The following is a 21,103-nucleotide window of genomic DNA, read 5'->3' as shown; positions in this document are numbered from 1 at the left end:
CCCACCAGCCACATAAGAATACTGGTAGTTCCTTGGTGGGAAAATATAAACGCTAAAATATTTCCTTCGTCTATGCTTTTTTGGTTAGTTTTAGAATTTTTTTAAAAATAAGTTATTTAAATTTATGTGCATTGGTGTGAAGGTGTCAGATCCCTTGGAACTGGAGTTACAGACAGTTGTGAGCTGCTATGTAGGTGCTGGGAATTGAACCCTGGTCCTCTGAAAGAGCTGCCAGTACTCTTAACCACTGAGCCATGTCTCTCTCCAGCCCTAGTTTCAGAATTTTTGAATTTGATTTTTGATGCCCAGGTAGGAGATGTAAGCCTTATTTTCAGCTTTCTCTTTATGACGGTGCTCCGTTTGCAATTCACCCATTAGCAGTGAGTGAGTGTGGAGAGAAACCGGGGGTGTTGCTCTTTGGAAAGAAAAAAAGAAAATGAAAAAAAAAGCCACTTAGCAGCATTCATGAGCTTCTGTTAGGCAGCAGGAAATGAAGACTTAGACATTAAAACCAACCAACCAATAATTACTAAGAAACTTTGAGGATCAGATCATTAAATTGTTGTGTGCTTTCTGTAAATACAACTACAATCCATAAAGTGGATTGAATGGCCTTAGTGTTTATAGTCTAGAACATTTTCTACGGAATGTTGTGGGAAAGACTACAGAATTGTGTGAAGTGTGCCCTATATTTATGAATCAGATTTTAAGAAAAACCACAACCATTTCCTTGTGTGTCATTCATGCTTTCGCAGAGGATATGGTACCATGGCACTGGCCTGGTTTGTAGTTTCTCATGCAAGGCTACACGACTTTCTTTTCCTTTTTAGAAGCCACAGCAGTTTTGATATATTATCAAACCACAAATGTACCTTGGTATTTACCAGGAAGAAATGTGGCATGGTAGTCTGAGTACTGATCGTGTCATTACTGTTTACTTCTCTTTGGGAAATAATCATGTAAATAAGCAAATATATCATTTGGAGTAGTTGGTGTATTGGAACTGCAAAAGCGGTAAATGAGTTTAAGACCTTTGAATATGTTGATTTCCACTTAACAATAATGTTTTAGGGTTGAGAGTGCAGCTCAGTTGCAGAGCACTTGCCCTGTACTTGTGAATTTAGGGTGCTGTCCCCAGTCCATGAGAAGACAAAGGGTGGAGGGAGATAATATGTTATGATGTTAGCTTGACTCTAATAATTTAAAATCTCTTTTATTCTACCTTAGCATCAAGGCATGCCATGGATTGCCCCTCATAAATGGACAAAGTTGTGATCCTTATGCAACAGTTTCCCTAATTGGCCCTTCTAGGTAAAGTTTATTGAATTGTTATTGGGTTTTTAAGTTTAAAGTTGGATTTAAAAGTTGTAAAGTTCTTAGGTCAAATGCTAAGTAACTATGACATAAAATAATGCTTTAAAAGAAGATATTTCAGTAAATTCTAGTGTATTCTTGGTAAACAACTTAAGTTCTGTTTTTGCAGAAAGATTCTGGGTGTCATTTCAGATAAGTTATGTATTTACTAGACTATGGGAAAAACCTCAATTTTATATACTTGTAAAATGTACTTTAAAATATATGCCTGGGCCAGGCAATGGGGAGTATATGCCTTAATTGTAGAACTTGAGAGGCAGAGGCAGGTGGATCTCTGTGAATCTGAGGTCACCCTTGTCTGCATGACAAGTTATAGGCCATCAGGGTCTAAAACAAAAACCTCAAGTCATATATACCTGGCTGCCTGTATTCAAGCCCAGCCTATTGATGATAAGCACTGAAATATACTGAAACTTAGGAGAATGTTCTTGTTTTCTGTTTAATGATTTCTTTCTCATGAGCAAATTATTTTCTCCTCCTCCTTCTTCTTCCTCTTCCTCCTCCTCCTCATCTTTCTCATCCTCCTCCCCCTCTTCCTCTCCCTCCTCCTCCTCCGTCCTCCTCCTTCTTTCTTCTTCTTCCCTCAGACAGGCTTTCTTTATGTAGCCCTGGCTGAACTGGAATTTATTCTGTAGACCAGGCTGGCTTTGAACTCAGAAAGATCTGCCTGCCTCTGCCTCCATAGTGCTGGTATTAAAGGTGTACGCCACGGCCACTACCATCCGGCTTCTCATGAACACATTCTTTATTGGAACTTTTAAAGTCACATTTAGTAGAAACTTTTTTTTTTAAATCACAGTTGATTTTGCTTTTATGCTATAATCGCACAAGACATTCACATTAGGTTGAGTCTGACTAAAGACACTAGACTCCCTGAACATTTACTCATAAATGCCTCAGAATTTGTATATTCACTTGAGAATTAGTATTTGTTTGTTTAAGTCACTGTCATGGCTGCACCCCAGAAGTAAACTGAGTTAAGAGACATTTCATGTTCCCCAGGTGTTTCCAACACCAGTAAAGGCAGTTTGAGTCTCACTGCCTTTCTGCTTACCACTTTTTCTGTTTATGTAGTAGGGTGTGTTTAAAACTTTCAAAGACTGTGGCAATCAACCTCTCACAGCCTTGGAGATGGTAATCTAATCTTGGCCTGTATAGATACATAAAACTTGTATCCTGTGTATAGATATTCGATTTGAATTTGTGAGGACACACTGGCTTTTGTCCCCTTACACAGTATGCAAACTATCGTCTTCCCTCAGTCATCCTAACATTTAGGCAAAGGTCAGGCTTCCTGGTTGGAAATAGCTTGTTTTATAATTGTGTACTGTTAAGTTCTACAAGGTAAAACTCTACCACATTGGAACAGGAATGACCAAAAGAAGACAAAAGTAAAGAAGAAAACAAGCAATCCGCAGTTTAATGAAATCTTTTATTTTGAGGTAATTTCTTGTTTTATATAAATATTCATATTTAATATAGAATTCTAGTTGATTTAATTTTGTAAACCATGGCCATAGTAATTACTTTATCAGTTAATGTAACTAATACTTTCTGTCCAGAAAGCAGTAGATCCATGGTGTAACAATGTAGCTCTGGGTGTTTGGAAATGGGAAGGGCTAGAGTCACACCTATCCAGTAGTCTTCCTCCTTGTCACCTCCTCCGGACCCTTCCTTCCCACACTCTCCAGTCCCCAGATACATAGCGACTCTTCTGAACAAACTGTTTTAAAATATCTAGAAAAACAAGCATTACCACTCAGAAGATCTGAAATCTTTTCCCAGGTGACTTTAATGCTGAACTAATCATGAAGCCTGCGTTTCATACCTTGTGAAAGGGCAATTTTCTAAAGGAAAATATTAACAAATGTACCAAATACAAGACTCATTTGAGAGTATGAAGCACTTCCTGATAGACCTTTATATCATTAAGTTTTCCTTAATCTAATTTATTCTGTAGATATTTCTTGTTCGGGAAGATATTCAGTTGCCTTGAGCAAATCCTAACCACTAGACCACCAAGGTGCATCATTAGCTGCCTTGAAATTGTCCCAAATACAGTGCTTTGACATTCTTTCGAGTATTTAATAAATCCTTTTTTATATGAATTGAAGACTATAGAAAAATTTAAAAATCAAAATCTCTAAACGATTGTGTAATAACAGAATGAGTTGCAGTTGATATTAATATGTGAGAACAATTTGTAGATAGTTACATCTTAAAGTTTTTCTTCTGTATTCTTCTCTGTTTTGGAGAGAATGCCGGAGTGCCCCTACTCATGCCAGATTACTGTAAGAAAATACCAAGGAGGAGTAGGAAATGGGGTGGGGGTGGGGGTAGAAGCTAATGCAAGAGACTTCCTTTCTGGAGGACTTGCTGTTTTCTACATTAGTAATGGCTGTTATGTCTAACCATGAGAACATGAAGAAGATTACAATTTTTAAAAAGCTGCTTCCAAAGTTACTGTCTTTTGCATGTTGTTCACACCTCTGATGGGTTAGAGTTCACTATATATAGGGCCTCATAACAAGCAAGTAACTTTTTGAAAGTCAGGGTCAGATCTGCTCGCCATAATAATTTACCTGTCAGGCCTTGAAACATGTATTCATTGAGCCCTTTGACAGGTTATAAAGATGGATGAGACATCAGAAAGCACACACAGATATACATATATCCAGCTATAACGGGCGGCACATGCTGCTTGGGCTCAGCGTCAAAACATTCCAGAGGAAGACTAGTTTTCCATAACTGAGTACAGAGAGAATATTACAGAGAAAGAACATCTGAATAATGATTTAACCAAGTTTAATAAGAAAATAACTAAAGTTAAGAATAAAAAGATGGAGGCTGGAGAGATGGCTCAGCGGTTAAGAGCACTGACTGCTCTTCCAGAGGACCTGGGTTCAGTTCCCTGCACCCACATAGAAGCTCACAGCCGTCTGTAACTTCAGTTCCAGGCTTCTGACATCCTTACACAGACACACGTGCCTGTAAAACACCAATAAACATTAAATAAAAATAAACTATTTTACCCCCTCCCCTCAAAAAAAAAAAAAGAATAGAAAGACAGGATAAACTGGTGGATGAGATCTTCCCAGCACCGGGCTGGAGATGCTTTACTTGTAGTCATGGACTATCCTTGAGCCTGGAAAGAAGTAACTGTCATCTGTCAGCAGGTGCCTAAAAAGTTATGGTTTCAGTGTTCAAACAGCTCAGAGAGGGCAGAGAAGAAAGATACTCCAGGTCAAGATAACTGGGTATAGGAGGAAAATGGAAAAAAAATTAGAAGTACCTGAGGACCCATGTAAAAATCTTTCACCAGGCATCGGATGTGGTGCATGCCTGTGATCCCAGTCCTTGATAGACAGGAAAATCAGAATTTCAAGGTCAGTCTCAACTACATAGTGAGCCTTAGAAAGAAATAACATCTGCTAACGGGACAGTTCATGATTGAAATATGAGAGGTGAGAACTGTAGATCACAATACAAGATTTGCAGTCAGGCGGTGGTGGTGCACACCTTTAATCCCAGAACTTGGGAGGCAGAAGCAGGCAGATCTCTGTGAGTTCAAGGCCAGCCTGGTCTATAAAAAGAGCTTCAGGACAACCAGGGCTATACAAACCAAAAGAAAGAAAAAAAGAAAAAAAAACACAATACAAGATTTGCTATAGAACCAGGAAAGCCAAGGGAGTGAAGAGATGCAACAGAAGAAAACCAAAGAAGCTCTGCACTAACTATTCAGCTTCTAAGTGCTGCTTAATTTTTGTACTGTAGCTTCTTCATTTTTAAGACAGGATAGTAAATATAGCCCTGCCTGCCTCAAAGAGATGATGGACATGATAACACTTTGTAAGTCAGGCACCACCGTGTATCTTTAAGTTGTTTTTAGAACGATAGAAACAGAGTGGCACCTGTGTAGATTCCGAGGAAGAAAAGAGAGTAGCAAGAGGTGGCAGGATAATCCGCGGGTAAACTCAAAGCAAAGAGCTCTTCTGGAACAGATCGGAGGGACACTAAGGAATGTCAGTAGACTGCAGGTTTGGTGATGGAGAGAGATTTTACAAGGGTGCGCTATAAGGAAGCTGGTGATAAAGTGGTTACTGTCCTGAGTAGGTGGTGAGGAAGTACAGGCTCTAGAATGGATTACTTTTAAGGTAGTTGTCTGAAAGAGGAGACAGGAGGACTATGATTTAAGAGGAAAAGTTTTCTTAGACTAGAGGCTGTAATTAAGATAGATACATACTTACAGCACATTCTTAAATGCACTGGGGAGGGAGCTGGCTTGGAGGAGGTGGAAGAGGTAGTCTTAGGGAGATTCCAGTAGAGAGGCCTGAGGTGGGAAGTGGATGTTCAGCTGGAAGTTTCTGCTCAGCAGCCTTGATATTTTCAGCAAAAATGTGAGAAGGCATTAAGAGTAGGGTGGTGTGCTGTGAGAAAGGTAGGGAAGACCTGAGGTGGTTTTAGAAGTGTAGCCCGTTAAACACAGTGTTTTCTTCTTTGTGTTGCTGGCAGACTGGGAACCAGATGCGGTGCCTGCGACTTGTGTGCAACCCTTCCTTAGCTCCCTGGTGCTCGTCAGTGCGCCTTCCATGCTTTGGAAAATTACTTCCACTCTTGACTCTTTCTATATTTGTAGTTAAATATTTGGGAATTTTCATTTTTGAACTTACGATAGAAAAAGATGCTTTAAAATGTTCTTTTACTAAAATATTTTTGTTTATAGGTAACCAGATCCAGTAGTTATACCAGGAAGTCCCAGTTCCAAGTAGAAGAAGAGGACATTGAAAAATTGGAAATCAGGTGTGTGCCTTGTGTTTTTCCTAGAGAAGTGATTTTTCCTGTGTGAACTTTGATAGAATACTCTCTACCACATTGGTAGAAGAAACTTAGAGGAACAGACATCTAATTTAATCCAAGATATCTTTTCAAAATCTGATTTCTTTTCAGAAATGCCAAAGTATATTTCTTGTGTGAGCAAAGACAACCTAATTTCACCTATTCTGTTTTCCATTTTCTCTTAATTTAACTGTTCCTTAACTATCTGGTTATAGTATAATGAATGGAAAAGCAATTATATTTAAGCCAATTTAGGAATAATTTTTTTATTCTTCTTAACATATCTGCTGACTATCAGAAATTTGAGTGAGGTAAGGAGATAACGCCACAGGTGCATGTGTTTGAAGTTTGTGATATTTCATAGGTCTTAAATAAATATCTATGCTGTTTTGGAAAGGAAACTTTGGCAAATGCATGTGTAGGTGTGATGTTAACAGTGTGTTACCTAAAAGGCACATTAATCATGTATTCACAGTGGTAGGTGATGTTTTTCTAAGTCACCAGTCTTACGTATTAATTATCTTCAGAAGAGAAACTGTACTTTTATATTGGTTTGTTTTTTCAAATTCAGTTAAGTAACTGTTTTGTCCTTACTGCTACAGATTAAAGAAAAAACAAACTTTCAAACTTAGAAAACGTAAGTTTCTCTTTCTAGACTGTTAAAGTATGCCGAAGGAGATGGCTAAGCTGGCACAGGCACTGGTTGCCAAGCCATTCTACCTGAGTTCTATCCCTGGCACCCATACACGACGAGAGGAAAATTCCAAGTCCTGTAATTGTCCCCTGAGCTTCACATGTACTCAGTGGCATGTGCCCCTCCCCCAAATTAATAAATAGAAATGTAATTTAGAATTTAAATTGTGATTTTCCAATAAAAGTTACTGTAGTACTTTGCTCTCAGAGTCTGGATAATGGAGTACATGATGATGCTTAGCATCTCCTTTAAGCATGTAAAATTAATGCTGCAGTACACACCAAAACTACTTGAAACTTCAGCATGGCTCACAAAGACTGAAGCCAGGTTTTCAATTTTCAGGATTGATTTGTGGAATAATGAAAACCTAGTCCAAGATGTTTTCCTGGGTGAAATTAAGGTTCCTGTGAGTGTGTTAAGAAACGACTCCTCTCATCAAGCCTGGTAAGAAGACATATGCTGTCGTGAACTAAAGACACCCTAATAATGCCCTTTAATAAGGATGTATGCTTGCTGGGAGTAGGTCAAAAGCTACTGACATTAATTTGGTTATGAATTTGTTATTAGAGGAAAAATAAGCACTTTAATAGTTATGATATTTGATCTGTGATACTGAGGTAAAAGAACTTAGTTATCTAGGAATATTTTTCTGTTTAAAAATGAAATCTCGGGGCTGTAGAAATGGGTGAGCTCGCTGCTCTATCTGGACTGCATTTGCGTTTCAGATCCTAGCACTCACAAAGAAGTGGCTTTAACTTTAGCTCCCAAGAATCCAGTGCTCACTTTGGTCTTGATGGGCGCCTGTGCATACACTCATAGACACAGACACACACACTAAAAATAAAAATGAAATATTAAATCTAAGAAATTGAAAACCATAGCCATTTCATGAACCCCTTATGAGAAGATGCTTGTTCATAGTCATCTAACATAGTAGTTTAGATCTTTGACTTTTTGGTCACAGAAACTATGGCTTAGAGCCAGAGGACTCAGAGCATGCAGTTGTTTGTGGGGAGTGGCCTATGATTTTCCTTCAGCACACACTATTAAGAATGCAGATAACCGTGATGAGTGTGGAGTGTTGTCATTGGACTGATTCACTGTTTAGGAGCTCTGAGAGCTCAATATTGACTATAGTTTTATTTGACTTTTTCATGACTCTAGTGGTGATACTACATTCATGTTACTAAACTTAATGTTCAGACAGTAAATTCATACTTCAGTGTGAAACTTTTTGTCTGTCTGTAGCCCTTTAAAACTAGTGTATCCTGTCCCTTTGCGTCTCTTTGCCAGTGTCTCTTCCTAGATTGGTGTTCAATTGAGTACGTAGAAACTTGCCTTTCTCAGTTATCGTGTGTGTGTTGGGGGTGCTCGTTCATGTGGTTATGTTCACATGTATGTGTATGTAAAGAATGGAACTTGACACTGGGTACCTTCATCAAAAGGACTTGAATCCAGAGCGCACTGATTAGCTAGGGTCAGTGAGCTCCAGGGATCCACCTGTCTTTACCTCCCCTGAGCAAGGATTACAGGTGTGCATACTACTAAGCCCAGCTTTTATGTGGGTACTGGGAATTCAAACCCGGGTCCTCACGCTTACGTAGCAAGCACTTCATCAAGCCGTCACTTCATCAAGCCGTCACTTCATCAAGCCGTCTGTCCAACTTCTGCCACTCCCTTTAAAGATCACTTCTAACATGGAATGTGGTACTTGTGCTTGCTTACGTGTAATGATCAATTCCATCTCAAATATCATGTCTGTGTGTTGGGAAACTAATTATGCTAAAATGAGGCTGGAGAGATGGCTCAGAGGTTAAGAGCACTGGCTGCTTTTCCAGAGGTCCTGAGTTCAATTCCCAGCACCCATGTGGTGACTCACAGCCATCTATAATGCGATCTGGTGCCCTCTTCTGGCCTACAGGCATACATGGAGACAGAACACTGTATGTATAATAAATAAATCTTTAAGGGAAAAATATGCTAAAATGTAATATCAGGTGTTGTAGACCATAGTTACTAACCTATTGGGTTATAAACTTGAGAGCTACTACTCCCACAGCTGCATTTAGAGCCTACTCCCTACCTTTTCTGCACCCCTTCTCCCCTCCTGCCTTCTAGTAATTCTATTTTCTTATGTGGATCAACTTTAGCTTTCACAAATGAATAACGTGTGGCCTTTATCTTTCTCTGCCTATTTCATATGATAAAATGACCTCCAGTTCCAGATGGATTACCACAAATGCTAGGATTTCATCCTTGATAGAAAAATGTTGATGAGTGAACGGGTTTAGATGATGTGGTGTACACACTGTGGAATGGATTCAGATGATGTGGTGTGCACACTGTGGAATGGATTCAGATGATGTGGTGTGCACACTGTGGAATGGGTTCAGATGATGTGGTGCACACACTGTGGAATGGATTCAGATGATGTGGTGTGCACACTGTGGAATGGGTTTAGATGATGTGGTGTGTACACTGTGGAATGGGTTTAGATGATGTGGTGTGCACACACTGTGGAATGGATTCAGATGATGTGGTGTACACACTGTGGAATGGATTCAGATGATGTGGTGTGCACACTGTGGAATGTTAGCCGTGAGAACCACTTTTTAGAACTCACTTTCTGCTGCCTGGAAGAGGTTGACATTTGAGAACCTAGGGATTGGTTTTGTTGTAGTTTTGTTTGATTTTTGTTGTTTTGTTTCCCAAGAGAGTTTTAATATGTATCCTTGACTAGCCTGGACCTTGCTGTGTAGACCATGCTGGCCTTGAACTCAAGATTTGCCTGTCTCTGCCTTCTGAGTTCTGAGATTGAAGGTGTGCACCACCATGGCTGATACTGAGTATGCCGATGTTTCTTTTTGGTCTGACTTGCCTTTAAAAGAGCCTGCCTCTTTGTCTAGCCATTGGCACTCCTCATTTGGATTTTGCTATCTCATAGTCTCCTTAAAGACTGCATTTAGACTTTTTAAATTTTATTTTTAACTCCTCTAGAGCAGATCTAAGTTGTATTGGTCTCTCTAATGACATTTTGTATAATTTCTAAATACATCCAGAGAGGAGGGGAGATGACTTTATCATTAAGAAAAATGTATCAGTGTTTGCCCCCTCCATATGTTATACTTTCTTACATCTCCATGAAAATTTCTGATATTAGTTTTTAAGCCTTTAAAATAATATTCCATACCTTTTAATACAGAAGAGAAAAATGAGTCATTGTATCTCCCTGGGCCCACCAAAACTTACTAGAACTCTTCCCCATATCATGTATTCAATGACACTGTTTCTTGATACACTTTGCAAATTTGACAAAACTCTCCACCTTGACAGACTGTGGAATATTAACAGACAGTAAGTAATTTTAATTTCTTTTGTCAATAGTATAAATATTTTTATGTGTACTTAAATACTGGTGTCTTTGAGGTCAGAATCGTTGGACCCTCTGAAACTGGAATTACAGGTAGTTGTAGCTGCCACATATGGGTGCTAAGAATTGAACTCAAGTCCCTTGCTATGATCTTAACCACTGAGCCATTTCTCCAGCTCCTAATGATACGAATATTTTAGTCTGTCAGAAGCATAAATGCCAAAACTTATGTAGCATAAAAGAATAGAATCTGCTAGTCTATGTGTATAATGTACGTTGTGGGGAAATACAAAAATAATAATGCCTTTTTATTTTAGCTGAGGGCTGTTTGTTGCCTTCATCACTTGTAGAGCTGTAGCGCCCTCTAGTGGGGCCAGTGGTAGCTGCATGAAAACACCATAATTATTTTTAATTTTGATCATGCAAACGGTCATATAGGCAGTAATATTGTTTGAAGCTTTTCTATTTTCTTTTTTTCCAATAATTTCTATTAGTGTTTGCCTATTATATTGGACTTCTAAAAACTGGTTTTTAATGGTTCCAATTTATTTTTTTAAGACTTTGATTTTATGTGTATAAGTGTTTTCCTGCATGTATGTGCGTGTACTACATGTGTGCCTGGTGCTTGTGGAGGTCAGAAAAGGGTGTCAGATGCCCTGGCGCTGGAGTTACAGATTATTGTGAGCCACCATGTGGGTGCTAAGAGTCAATCCCAAGGCCCTCTGCAAAAGCAGCAAGTGTTTTTAACCGCTGTGCCATTTCTCTAGATTATAACATGACTCAATCACTTTTCCCTTTCTTTTTAAGTTTTTTGTTGCATTTATCTATTTACTTATCTCTGTGTGTGTCCATGTCCAGGTATGTCCGTGTGTGTCTGTGTGTGTAGCATGTGAACTCCTATGGGAATTGTTCCTCTGTTGCCATCATCTGGCTTCTGGGTATCAAACTAAGGTTGTCATCTGTGTATCTCTCTAGTTGGCTTTTCTTGGTCAAGGACATGGGAGAATAGAGCCTAAAAATGAAACAGACTAAAGTCTCACGCAGTAACCAACACCATTCAGAGCAGGAAACAGTTTATACTCGGATGATAAAGAAGAATCCCTGGAGTAAAGTTTATAGTCCCAGGGACAGGCTGCATGTGGCAAACAACCATGTTCTCCGTAGACGCACATAAACAACAGCCAGTTGTAATGAGCGACCAAAGAAAACTCACTCTTCCCACTACACCTGGGGGAGCATAAAAACAAAGTCCAAGAATAATTCCCTGGTTTTGTTTGTTTAAGAAACTGGGGTCAGAAGACTCTTGTAGTTTTCTCACAAGCACTCAGAATTCCCCTCCCATGATTCCATTCTTAGACCATGTTCTGACAGTCAGCAAGTGCTTTTACCCACTGAGCCATCTTGACAGCCTCCCCCCCTTTTTTTCTTAGTGAGTTACCTCCTTAACCTTTTTGTTTTGTTTTGTTTTGTTTTAATGGTGATAGTTAAGTCAGATGTTAGCTTTGTCTTGTTCATGTTGATACTAGCTAATTTTCACTTTTCCTTGTGTAGATAATAGAATTTGATTTGATTTGATTTGATCTGATCTGGGGGGGTGATGGTGGCAATAGTTTCTTTGTCTAACAGTTCTGGCTGTCCTGGAACTCTCTCTGTAGACCAGGCTGGCCTCAAACTCAGAGATTCCTTGCCTTTGCCTCTTAAAGGTGTGTGCCACTGCCACCCGGCTAATATTTTTTTTTAATAGGCAATGTACCCAAAACCATTTCTAGATAAAAAGATTCAGAAGAGAATCCTGCCTTCTGCCCCCCTCAGCTTCTCAACTAGGTCCATTTTGTGAGCTAGCTACTGTTCCCTAGTTTCTGGGAATATTTTCTGTATATATAGGCAAATACATGTATATCGTTTTCATTGATTTATTTGTTTTGTTTTGTTGAAACTAGGTAGCCTAGGCTGACCTGAAACTCAGAATCCTCCCAAGTGCACACACTACCACACCAACCCGTACATGTTTCTATTTCTACTTAACAACATACTAGAACATATATGTGATGACTTAGATAGTGGTTATGGATCGTGTATTCTAGAATCAAACTGCTTAGTTTAAATTCCATCTTTGCCAATAATTCCTCTGTGTATGTACATACTTTGTTGACGTGCTGGAGATGGAATATGATGAGAACACATGTCACCACTCAGCTTCACTCCCAGCTTGTTTATTTTTCATTAGCTCACCTGTTTGTTTATCCCACTTGCTTGTTTCTCGTTACCATCTCTTGGAGTTGACACTATTTTTACTTTAGGTACTTGCTACAACCAAGAGACAATGGAAACAAGTCATCTAAAACTGATGACCTGGGATCTCTTCGATTAACTCTGTGTTATACAGAAGACTATGTGCTTCCATCAGAATACTATGATCCCTTGAAAACTCTGCTGCTAAAATCACCAGATGTTCAGGTATTTTAGAAATCTTACATGTATGACTCAATGTGAAAGGCTAAACTAATCCTGTAAATGATGAAGAAAAGATTTCATAATGTCAGTGCTTAAAAAGTTTGTGTATTTAATGCCTCTGAGCCAGAGTGCTGATTTGTGCTTCACATTTTATATCTGATTAGAATTCAGAAAACTAAATACTATTTTATACATATTGTAATTACGGAGTGTATTTAAATTACATCCACAGATTGAACCTGTAGCCCTGCTTTTTTGAGTCTGTGCTTCTTTTCTACCATTCTGTATCCTAGCCAGTATCTGCCTCAGCTGCTTATATTCTGGGTGAAATATGTCAAGATCAAAAGGATGCTGTTTTGCCTCTCGTTCGACTCTTGCTGCATCACAATAAACTGGTTCCTTTTATCACTGCGGTGGCTGAACTGGACTTGAAGGACACCCAGTAAGAACTGTAATCATCAGATGTTAATTATGTGTTGTTAAAATTGAACTTTGATTTGCCAGATTGTTTTTATAGTCTGTTTTTTTTTGTTGTTTTTTTTTTTGTTTGTTTGTTTGGTTTTTTTTTGTATTGACCAAGTTTACTACAGAGCAGGTGAAAACTCCCTACTCAGTAACAAAAGACAGTTCTTAAAGTTAACCAAACAGAATCCAACAACAGTAAGGACCAGTTAATAAGGGAATGTGTTTAATTCCGCCGTACAGTTTCCTTTGTTACTGATCTTGGCTTCTGGATGCAGTGGTTCACATGCCACAAGTCAGATAGCAAGAACACTTTATAAGGCACACATAGGATAATATAAAGAGCAATCAAATGCTTTCCATTCCCATCATAGTAAAGCAACACCATCATTTTATGTACCCGTACCTACGTTATATTTTTTTATTTCATAGTTTCTTTTTTAATCTGATATTATCATTTTCAGAAAATAGTTTTGGTAATTTTAGAAACACTTAATGTCAGCAAATTTTCCTGTTAGTAATAACAATTACTAAAATTGCATATATAATCAAAGTCAAAATGTTACTGTTTTAAAACTTTTTCTTCCCTTTTTGCTGTGCTTGATTTTTATATCTTCCTATTTCTGTTTCAGAGATGCAAGCACAATTTTTAGAGGAAATTCCCTGGCAACTCGGTGTCTGGATGAGATGATGAAAATAGTGGGAGGGCACTACTTGAAAGTCACATTAAAGCCTGTTCTAGATGAGGTACAGAGAATGCCTCACTGCCAGCGTCTGACCATCTGAGCAGTGGTTCTCAACCTGTGGGTCAAACTACCCTTTCACAGAGGTCTCTTAAGACCATCTGCACATCACATAGTTACATTGCGATTCGTAAAGTAGCAAAATTATAGTTATGAAGTAGCAGCAAGAATGATTTTATGGCTGGGGGGAGGTCCCACAACATGAGGAACAGCTATATTAAAGGATCTCAGCATAAGGAAGGTTGAGAACCACTGCTTCTCTTTCAAGAAGTAATGTGTTGATTAGAAGGATCTGACCATTCGTGAGCTACTGAAGGAATAGGATAGACACTTTATCAGTAAATTCCTTTCTCATCTGTGGATTTTTACCCACAAGGCACATCAACCTACATTATTATTCCTTATATTTTTACTGCGGCATTAAACAATTTTGATACAGTTCTTCAGAATATTGTCTACATTGTACATGTTACCTTCAGGTGGGGGCTTTAAACTTCGTTGGATTTAATTTTTATATTATAAGAAAAATAATTACTTTCATGTTTTCAAATTACCTAGGAAAGTACAGTAACTGAAAAATACATGTATTTTCCAGATATGTGAATCCTCGAAATCCTGTGAAATAGATCCTGTTAAGTTGAAAGAGGGAGATAATGTAGAAAATAATAAGGTAAGTTTATATGATGTAGTTTATAACTCCATTGTTTTTTTTTATTTTAATGTTATACCTAACTCCCATAAATGGTTTGTTTTATGCGTATAAGTGTTTTGCCTGTGTGTGAGCTGTGTACCACATGTATGATTGGTACCTATGGAGATCAGAAGATGGTATTGGATTATCTGAAAATAGAGGTGTAGATGGTTGTGAGCTACCACATTGGGGCTGAAAATCAAACCCAGATCCTCTGCAAGAACATAAGTGTTCTTAACCACTTAGCCGTTTATCTACCCTGTCTCCCCCATAATGCCATGTGTCTGGAAACAACGTTATTTATTCTTTACATTAGTCTTTGTTTTTCAGAACATTTTCTAGTATTGATTTTACCTTATTTTATTCTCAAGCTTTTTAGCTTTGCATTTTTAATTATATCTGTGTGTTTAGAGGTACTGTGTATGGATGTGTGCACATAAATGCCGGTGCCAGCAGAAGCCCGAGAGGACTTCAGATCTTCTGGAACTGGAGTTACAGGCAGTTGTGAGCTGTAATATGGGTGCTAGGAACTGAACTCTGGTTCTCTGGAAGCTAATCTTTTGTTAGCATATATTATAGATAATAATAGGTCGTGTTACATTTGCATACATGCATATAAGGTATTTTGATCATGTTAACCCCCTTTTATCCTCTTTTGTTCCCTCTCCTACTGATCGATTTCCTCTTTCCAACTAGTCTTCCCCTTCAACTTTTCTTTCTTTCTTATTTTTCAATTTGGGTATATTCATGTGAAGTACAGATGCTGTGGAAGCCAGAGTCCTTGAATTTCCTTGAGCTGTTGTTGTAGGCAGAGGTGAGCTGCCTGGCGTGGATGCTGAGAACCCAAGCGCTTCTTTCTGTGCAAGAGCAGTATATGTTCTTAGCTGCTGAGCCTCTCTAACTACCCTCTTTTCTTTTTTTTTTTAATTTTTGTTTTAATTATTAGCCCTTCTGCTTTTCTACTTTGATGTTGGTGTGTGTGTACATGTAAGTTCATGTGTATTCTAGTAAGTTTACTTAGGGACAAGAAGTGAGGAGTTAACTACAGTAGCATAGACAATTTATCAATAGTTGCACCACAAAAAAAAATTTCTACCTCCCCCAGCAACCACTTATTGCTTGTAGATCCTCAGGGATAGGCAGGGACTTATAAGCCCCCTTCCCACTCCATGACGGATAGTAGATGGGCTTGAGTTTATATAAGTCTTGTTCTGATGATCATAACTACTGAGAACTCAAGAGTGCAGTGGCCATGTAGTGCTTAAAGTACTGTTATGGGAAGATCACTCTTTCTCCTAGATTCTTTTTGTCCTCTCTTTAGTCATGGTCCCTGAACCGTGAGAAAGGGGAGGTGTTATAGAATGCCCATTTCAGGTTACGCACTCAACAGTCTCTTACTCTCAGCACTGTGAGCCTCCAAAGCCAAGAACATCACTAATCTGTGAACTTATACATACATATTTAGAAGATGATTTGATAGGCATATCCATCTAGCATATCAGCAGCAATAGCTTCCCCACTACATAGCTACCCTTATCCCAGCCATGAGATTTTGAACAGGTTTGCAGTGTCAAATGAGAATTCCCTCCTGTGAAGCAGGCTGCAGATCCAAATCAGAAAGTGCTTGTTTATCCCCCAAACAGTGGTACCCCTGTTGCCTGGAAGGTTAGTAGTGCAGGATATAGGGTTGCAGCTCAAAGTTTTTAATGACAATTCTCCATTAGCAGCCTGCATTATATCTTCTAACACCGTGAAGTCTAGCACATGATATCTTTAGCAGTAGGGTCTTAGCTCCAGTTCTAGTGAGCAACCAACCGTAGGGGCAATAGCCTATAATAATAATGGATTTAAACTGCAGCTAGTTGCAACCTTCATTCTGACTATTCCTTTCAGGTCAGACTCATCGGACTAAGTGACATAATGATTTTAGTTGCCTCTGAGAAATCTATAGTTGTGTGGGAGTCACAGGTTTTCACAGTAGTGTGACTGACTGTGTTACAGTGTACTAACGCTGTCTATCATGAGTTCTTTCCCTGGTTTTCTTTTTTATTATTTTATTTACCATGCTTCTTGTGAAATTTACTCGTATAGACTGTCTAGAAAGTCTGAATTTATTAAATTAAGTCAGGATGTTGATTGCCCTTTTAACTCAATGAACTTGGAGAATGGAAACAGGGCTTTAGAATACTAGGTTGTCATCATCTAATAAATCTCATATCCATTACTTTTTTTCATAAAGATTATTGAAGATGTATGAAAGTCGAAATCTTAGTGTTTACTTTGTTAAACCCTGCAGGAGAATCTGCACTACTATGTGGACAAAGTATTCAATACAATTGTAGGATCAAGTGTGAGCTGCCCCACTGTGATGTGCGATATCTTTTATTCTCTGAGGCAAATGGCTACTAAGAGATTTCCTAGTAAGTGCCTTGATATACTCAATTACATCATCTCTTTTTTTCTTTTTTTTTTTTCTACATGATGTCCATGTTGTCTGTATGAGATGTTTGTGCATAGGCCCAGTCTTCTAGATGTTTTTCAAAATGATGCTAGCTTCTTTGAGAGACTTAATGCCTTATTTTTCCTATAATCTCAAAACATACAATCCATTTTATTTCAGTATAAAGACAACTTTATATAAAGAGCAAATCAAAATCATTAGTTTTTTTAAGAAGGAAAATTTGGATCTGTAAGATTTTCTGCAATATGTAAGTAATGTGCTATATATTAGGAACCGTGGGACACACAGGACACCTTTGTTCCAGCTGTTTCCCCAGGTGCATATATTCAAGCAGTAATAGCCATCAGTTTCGTACAATTGAATAGATTTGACAGCTTGGAGTACTAAGACGTCTGTGATGAGTTTTTTTTTTTTTTTTTTTTTCCAAAACTAGTTCTGGACTTTACAAACACTTGTTCCAATGCACATAAGATTTTGAGGTACATATAGCAAGAAATCATTATGCTTAATTTTGCAAAATTAGCTATATTAAGATTTTTATTGGAAAGAATTTATAAAGTTATGAATTACTACCTCTTATTTTTAGTACTTAGTTCATTTCTGTTACATAAATAAATTTGCCAAAGCCCATTGCAGATTTGCCCATAACAGAGGGGGGAGACATAAACAAAGCAGCTACTTATTAATAGCCAGGTTTATCTATCTGTATAAAACTGTAAATTAACTTTTTTAACCATCCAAAGAGATTTTATTATGTTTGCATGTGTATGTTCCTCTATTTAATTTACCCAGTACTAAAACAGTATGACTGAGTTGTCTAGCTTATATATGAATTCAGGTTTAGGTTTCTTGGCTACTTATAATAAAGATATAAAGCATTTAGATTTAAATAAATGTCTTTAACCTTTGTAATCAGTAGAGAAGGCAGAGACTTGATCCTACATATATACAGATGAAGTGCTGATTAGATTCTATCTTAAAGTAGTGAGCTAGGAAATAACCACATTGCCTGCTTGCTAGCCTATCTTGTTTTTTACTCCTAACATTGTTTGAGGCCATCACCCATTGATTAGGTAATGAAACTGACATTTCATTTGTTCTTAGTACCTGGAGTATAGATAGCAGGGCAAGCAGTCAGTAGGAAGTAAGTACCACTACAGTGGACAGCTTGGTGATGTTCCCTGCTGAGTGATTTGTAAGAGCTAAAACTCGACATATTTGTCAAATCCGGAAGCTTTTTCCCTCACCACCCGCCTCTCTAGCATCTGGTTGTCAGGTTAGTTGTTGGCTCCAGTCGGAAACAAGTACTGGAGATGAGCGGTCAGTGCTGCAAGCAGCCTGCAGCTCATCTGCAGCTGTATGTGAGATATTGGTAGTTTTTAAAAGTAATATTTCCACCTAGTCATTTCTAGTCTTTAAATTGTTGATGTTTCTTTTTGTGATTAAATACCTGAGAGAAACGATATAAAAGATTTCTATGGGTTCATAGTTTCAGAGCTTCAGTCCAACATCCGCATGATCCGTTGCTTTAGTCAGGCCTGAGGCAAGGCAAACCCTGTGGTGTGTCCTGCAGCCAGGTACTCAGCTCATCTGGCCTCCTGGCGGTGAGGAGGGAGGGAGGGTAGGAATGAGCCAGGGCCAAATATGCCTTTCAAAAACAAACACAAAGGTGGTTTATGATATCCTAGGCATTTTCCATCCAGTGAACTAGACAATCGAAATTAATCATGCATACAGCGGTTGATGTAATCAAGATTTTTAGGGTGGATTTGTAACAAAATTGTAAAACTAAAAACTACTCCTTGGTATTCAGTGTTGCCACTGAGTAGTGCTAGATCCTGCTTTTATTTTTGTTGTAATTTCAAGACTATATGAAGAAAAGGCTATTTTTCAAGTTAAAAATGTTTCTTTAAAAGCGTAAGAACTTTGTCTTTCATTTTATTTAAGTTACAGCATTTTCTCCTTTTAGTTTAGCCACAAATCAGTTTTTACTTTACAGATTGTTTTCCATGTCCTACATGATTTACATATGTTTTTTCTTTTTTTTACTTTATCATCTTTGGTTTTTAATTAGTGTTTTTGCATGACATTTCACCATTTTATCCCTGCAGATAACCCTCATGTTCAGTACTCTGCAGTGACCAGCTTTGTGTTTCTTCGTTTCTTTGCTGTAGCGATACTATCACCTCATACTTTTCATTTGCGACCTCATTATCCAGTAAGTGTTTGTTCCTCTCAAAGCTTTATTCCATATTTTTTTATTTTTAGTAAAATGAAGAAAAAAATAAAATACCTTTACTGCTGTGCTAAAACATTTCACATGTGATTAACTGCTGATAAGTTGGTGTCACTGATGAGCAGAAGGGAGCTGCCCCAGGGTTTCCTCTGCTGTTCTCTCCTGTAGTTCCCATGACACAAGGGCCATTGCCCTTAGTTACAGGGTGGTGGTAGTGGTTTGTAGTAGTGGTTTTTGCTAGCTGTTGGCAGACCTTTTCCTGGCTTACTAAAACAATTTATTTTTTATTTTTATATTTTGAGACAGAAACTTACTACATAGCCCAAATTGACCTTAACCTGTAATAGTATTTCTACTCAGCTAAATTTAAATCTTTGTATGTATACTTCTTAATATTTCTACATAACTTATCCTTCTGCATACAGCATATTTTAGTCATTCTTTAGCTTTTTTTATTCTAAATACTTTATACTCTTGATGCTGTAGGAGCTGATTTGTATAACAGATAATAGGAAACATTTAGTGATTACTCTGTACTAAGCTTTGTTTTAATCACTTCATGTGTTTAACTCGTTTAGGTCATCCTAGTCACTGTAGGAGTAAATTATTTTATTAGCTCCGTGTACAGGTAAGGAAATCTCCATGCAATAACTTCTCTAGGCTCACATTACTAAGGCATTATGATTGGATCCTACCCAATTTGAATTGACTTCAAATGGAACTAGGTTCAGTCTCCACAGCCTGTAAGCAGACTGATATTGAGACCCTTAGAACAGCCACTGTCACAGTGCTTAGTGCTGGAGATGCGGCAGATCTTGACATTCTCTACCTTTATGTACTCTTGCTCTATCAGGTAATGCAGTGTAGGGAGGGCCTGTAGGCTTTCCAGCTGAACTGGATCCGAATGCCCATGCGTCCCTTGGGTAGCCTCACAGTGTTAGCTGAGTAGAGCCACACAGCAATGGCAGAAAATAGATGTTCTGTGTGACCTGTGTCCTTTTGTTCACGGAGGGTGTGTTAATTAAAGCTATAAAGACCTGAGGCAGTGGAATCTTGCCAGCAAAATTTTGTATATAAACAGAACTCCCATTTCTGAACTTGTGACTCTGCCTTGTATCCAGACTTGGAATTCCTAGATCAAATGTTTAAATAAAATCCCTCTAACTACAAACACCTTTAGGTCACTTTTCATGCAGTTTTATTATTCCAACTTTTTCATCTTTTCTTTTGGTCCCTTTTTGTTGTGTGTCCCTCCCCCACCCCCTCAGCATCTGCAGCAGGTCTTAAATTATAACCCTTCATTTTAAAGAACGTTTGAAGTAGCGGGAATAGAGAAAACACATGACATTATTTAGTATTGGTGATGTAGGGATAAGCATAGCTGCCTTCCATTAATCTAGAACTACTTGCATAAATTTAAAGGTAGCACTTAATTAGAACCAAGTAAGAAGTAGTAGTAGATGCTATTATACAAGCTGAGAATGCAGAGTAATCTCAGAAAACTGGGAGTAATGATGATATTGTCATGTATTGAAAGTTACAAATTAATTCAGGAGCAGAGCTGATATCAGTTGTTACTAAGTTTTACATTTAGAAATTCTTTGAATTTTGAGAAACTTAACTATAGAAGCTAGTTTTAGAGTAGACAAGAAAGAGTAGATTAAGGAACAGGAAGCTAAATAATCATAACAAGGACACTGGATATGAGCTGTTCTTGCTAAAAGACAGATTCAAGAAGGTGTGCATGTGCACATGCATGTGCTAACAAGTAACTGTTTTTGA

The 21,103-nt window shown here is 38.1% G+C and overlaps 1 protein-coding gene across 1 annotated transcript in view; it reads left to right on the top strand.

Moving 5' to 3' along the window:
* The window catches only part of Rasa2 (RAS p21 protein activator 2), a 107,828-nt gene that overhangs the window by 48,311 nt on the left and 38,414 nt on the right, over positions 1 to 21,103 (top strand). Inside the window, exons 6-15 of the mRNA XM_057767331.1 lie at positions 1,228 to 1,311; positions 2,744 to 2,816; positions 6,098 to 6,174; positions 7,247 to 7,348; positions 12,575 to 12,731; positions 13,022 to 13,170; positions 13,823 to 13,937; positions 14,529 to 14,603; positions 16,921 to 17,044; positions 19,197 to 19,303. Of these exons, the coding sequence (XP_057623314.1) occupies positions 1,228 to 1,311; positions 2,744 to 2,816; positions 6,098 to 6,174; positions 7,247 to 7,348; positions 12,575 to 12,731; positions 13,022 to 13,170; positions 13,823 to 13,937; positions 14,529 to 14,603; positions 16,921 to 17,044; positions 19,197 to 19,303 (1,063 nt within the window). The remainder of the gene's footprint in view (positions 1 to 1,227; positions 1,312 to 2,743; positions 2,817 to 6,097; positions 6,175 to 7,246; positions 7,349 to 12,574; positions 12,732 to 13,021; positions 13,171 to 13,822; positions 13,938 to 14,528; positions 14,604 to 16,920; positions 17,045 to 19,196; positions 19,304 to 21,103) is intronic.

The sequence above is a fragment of the Chionomys nivalis genome, chromosome 4 (assembly GCF_950005125.1).
Source record: "Chionomys nivalis chromosome 4, mChiNiv1.1, whole genome shotgun sequence".
Classification (NCBI taxonomy): Eukaryota; Metazoa; Chordata; class Mammalia; order Rodentia; family Cricetidae; genus Chionomys; species Chionomys nivalis.
The sequence above is the reverse complement of the archived record's forward strand: the minus strand, read 5'-3'. Positions and strand labels throughout refer to the sequence as shown.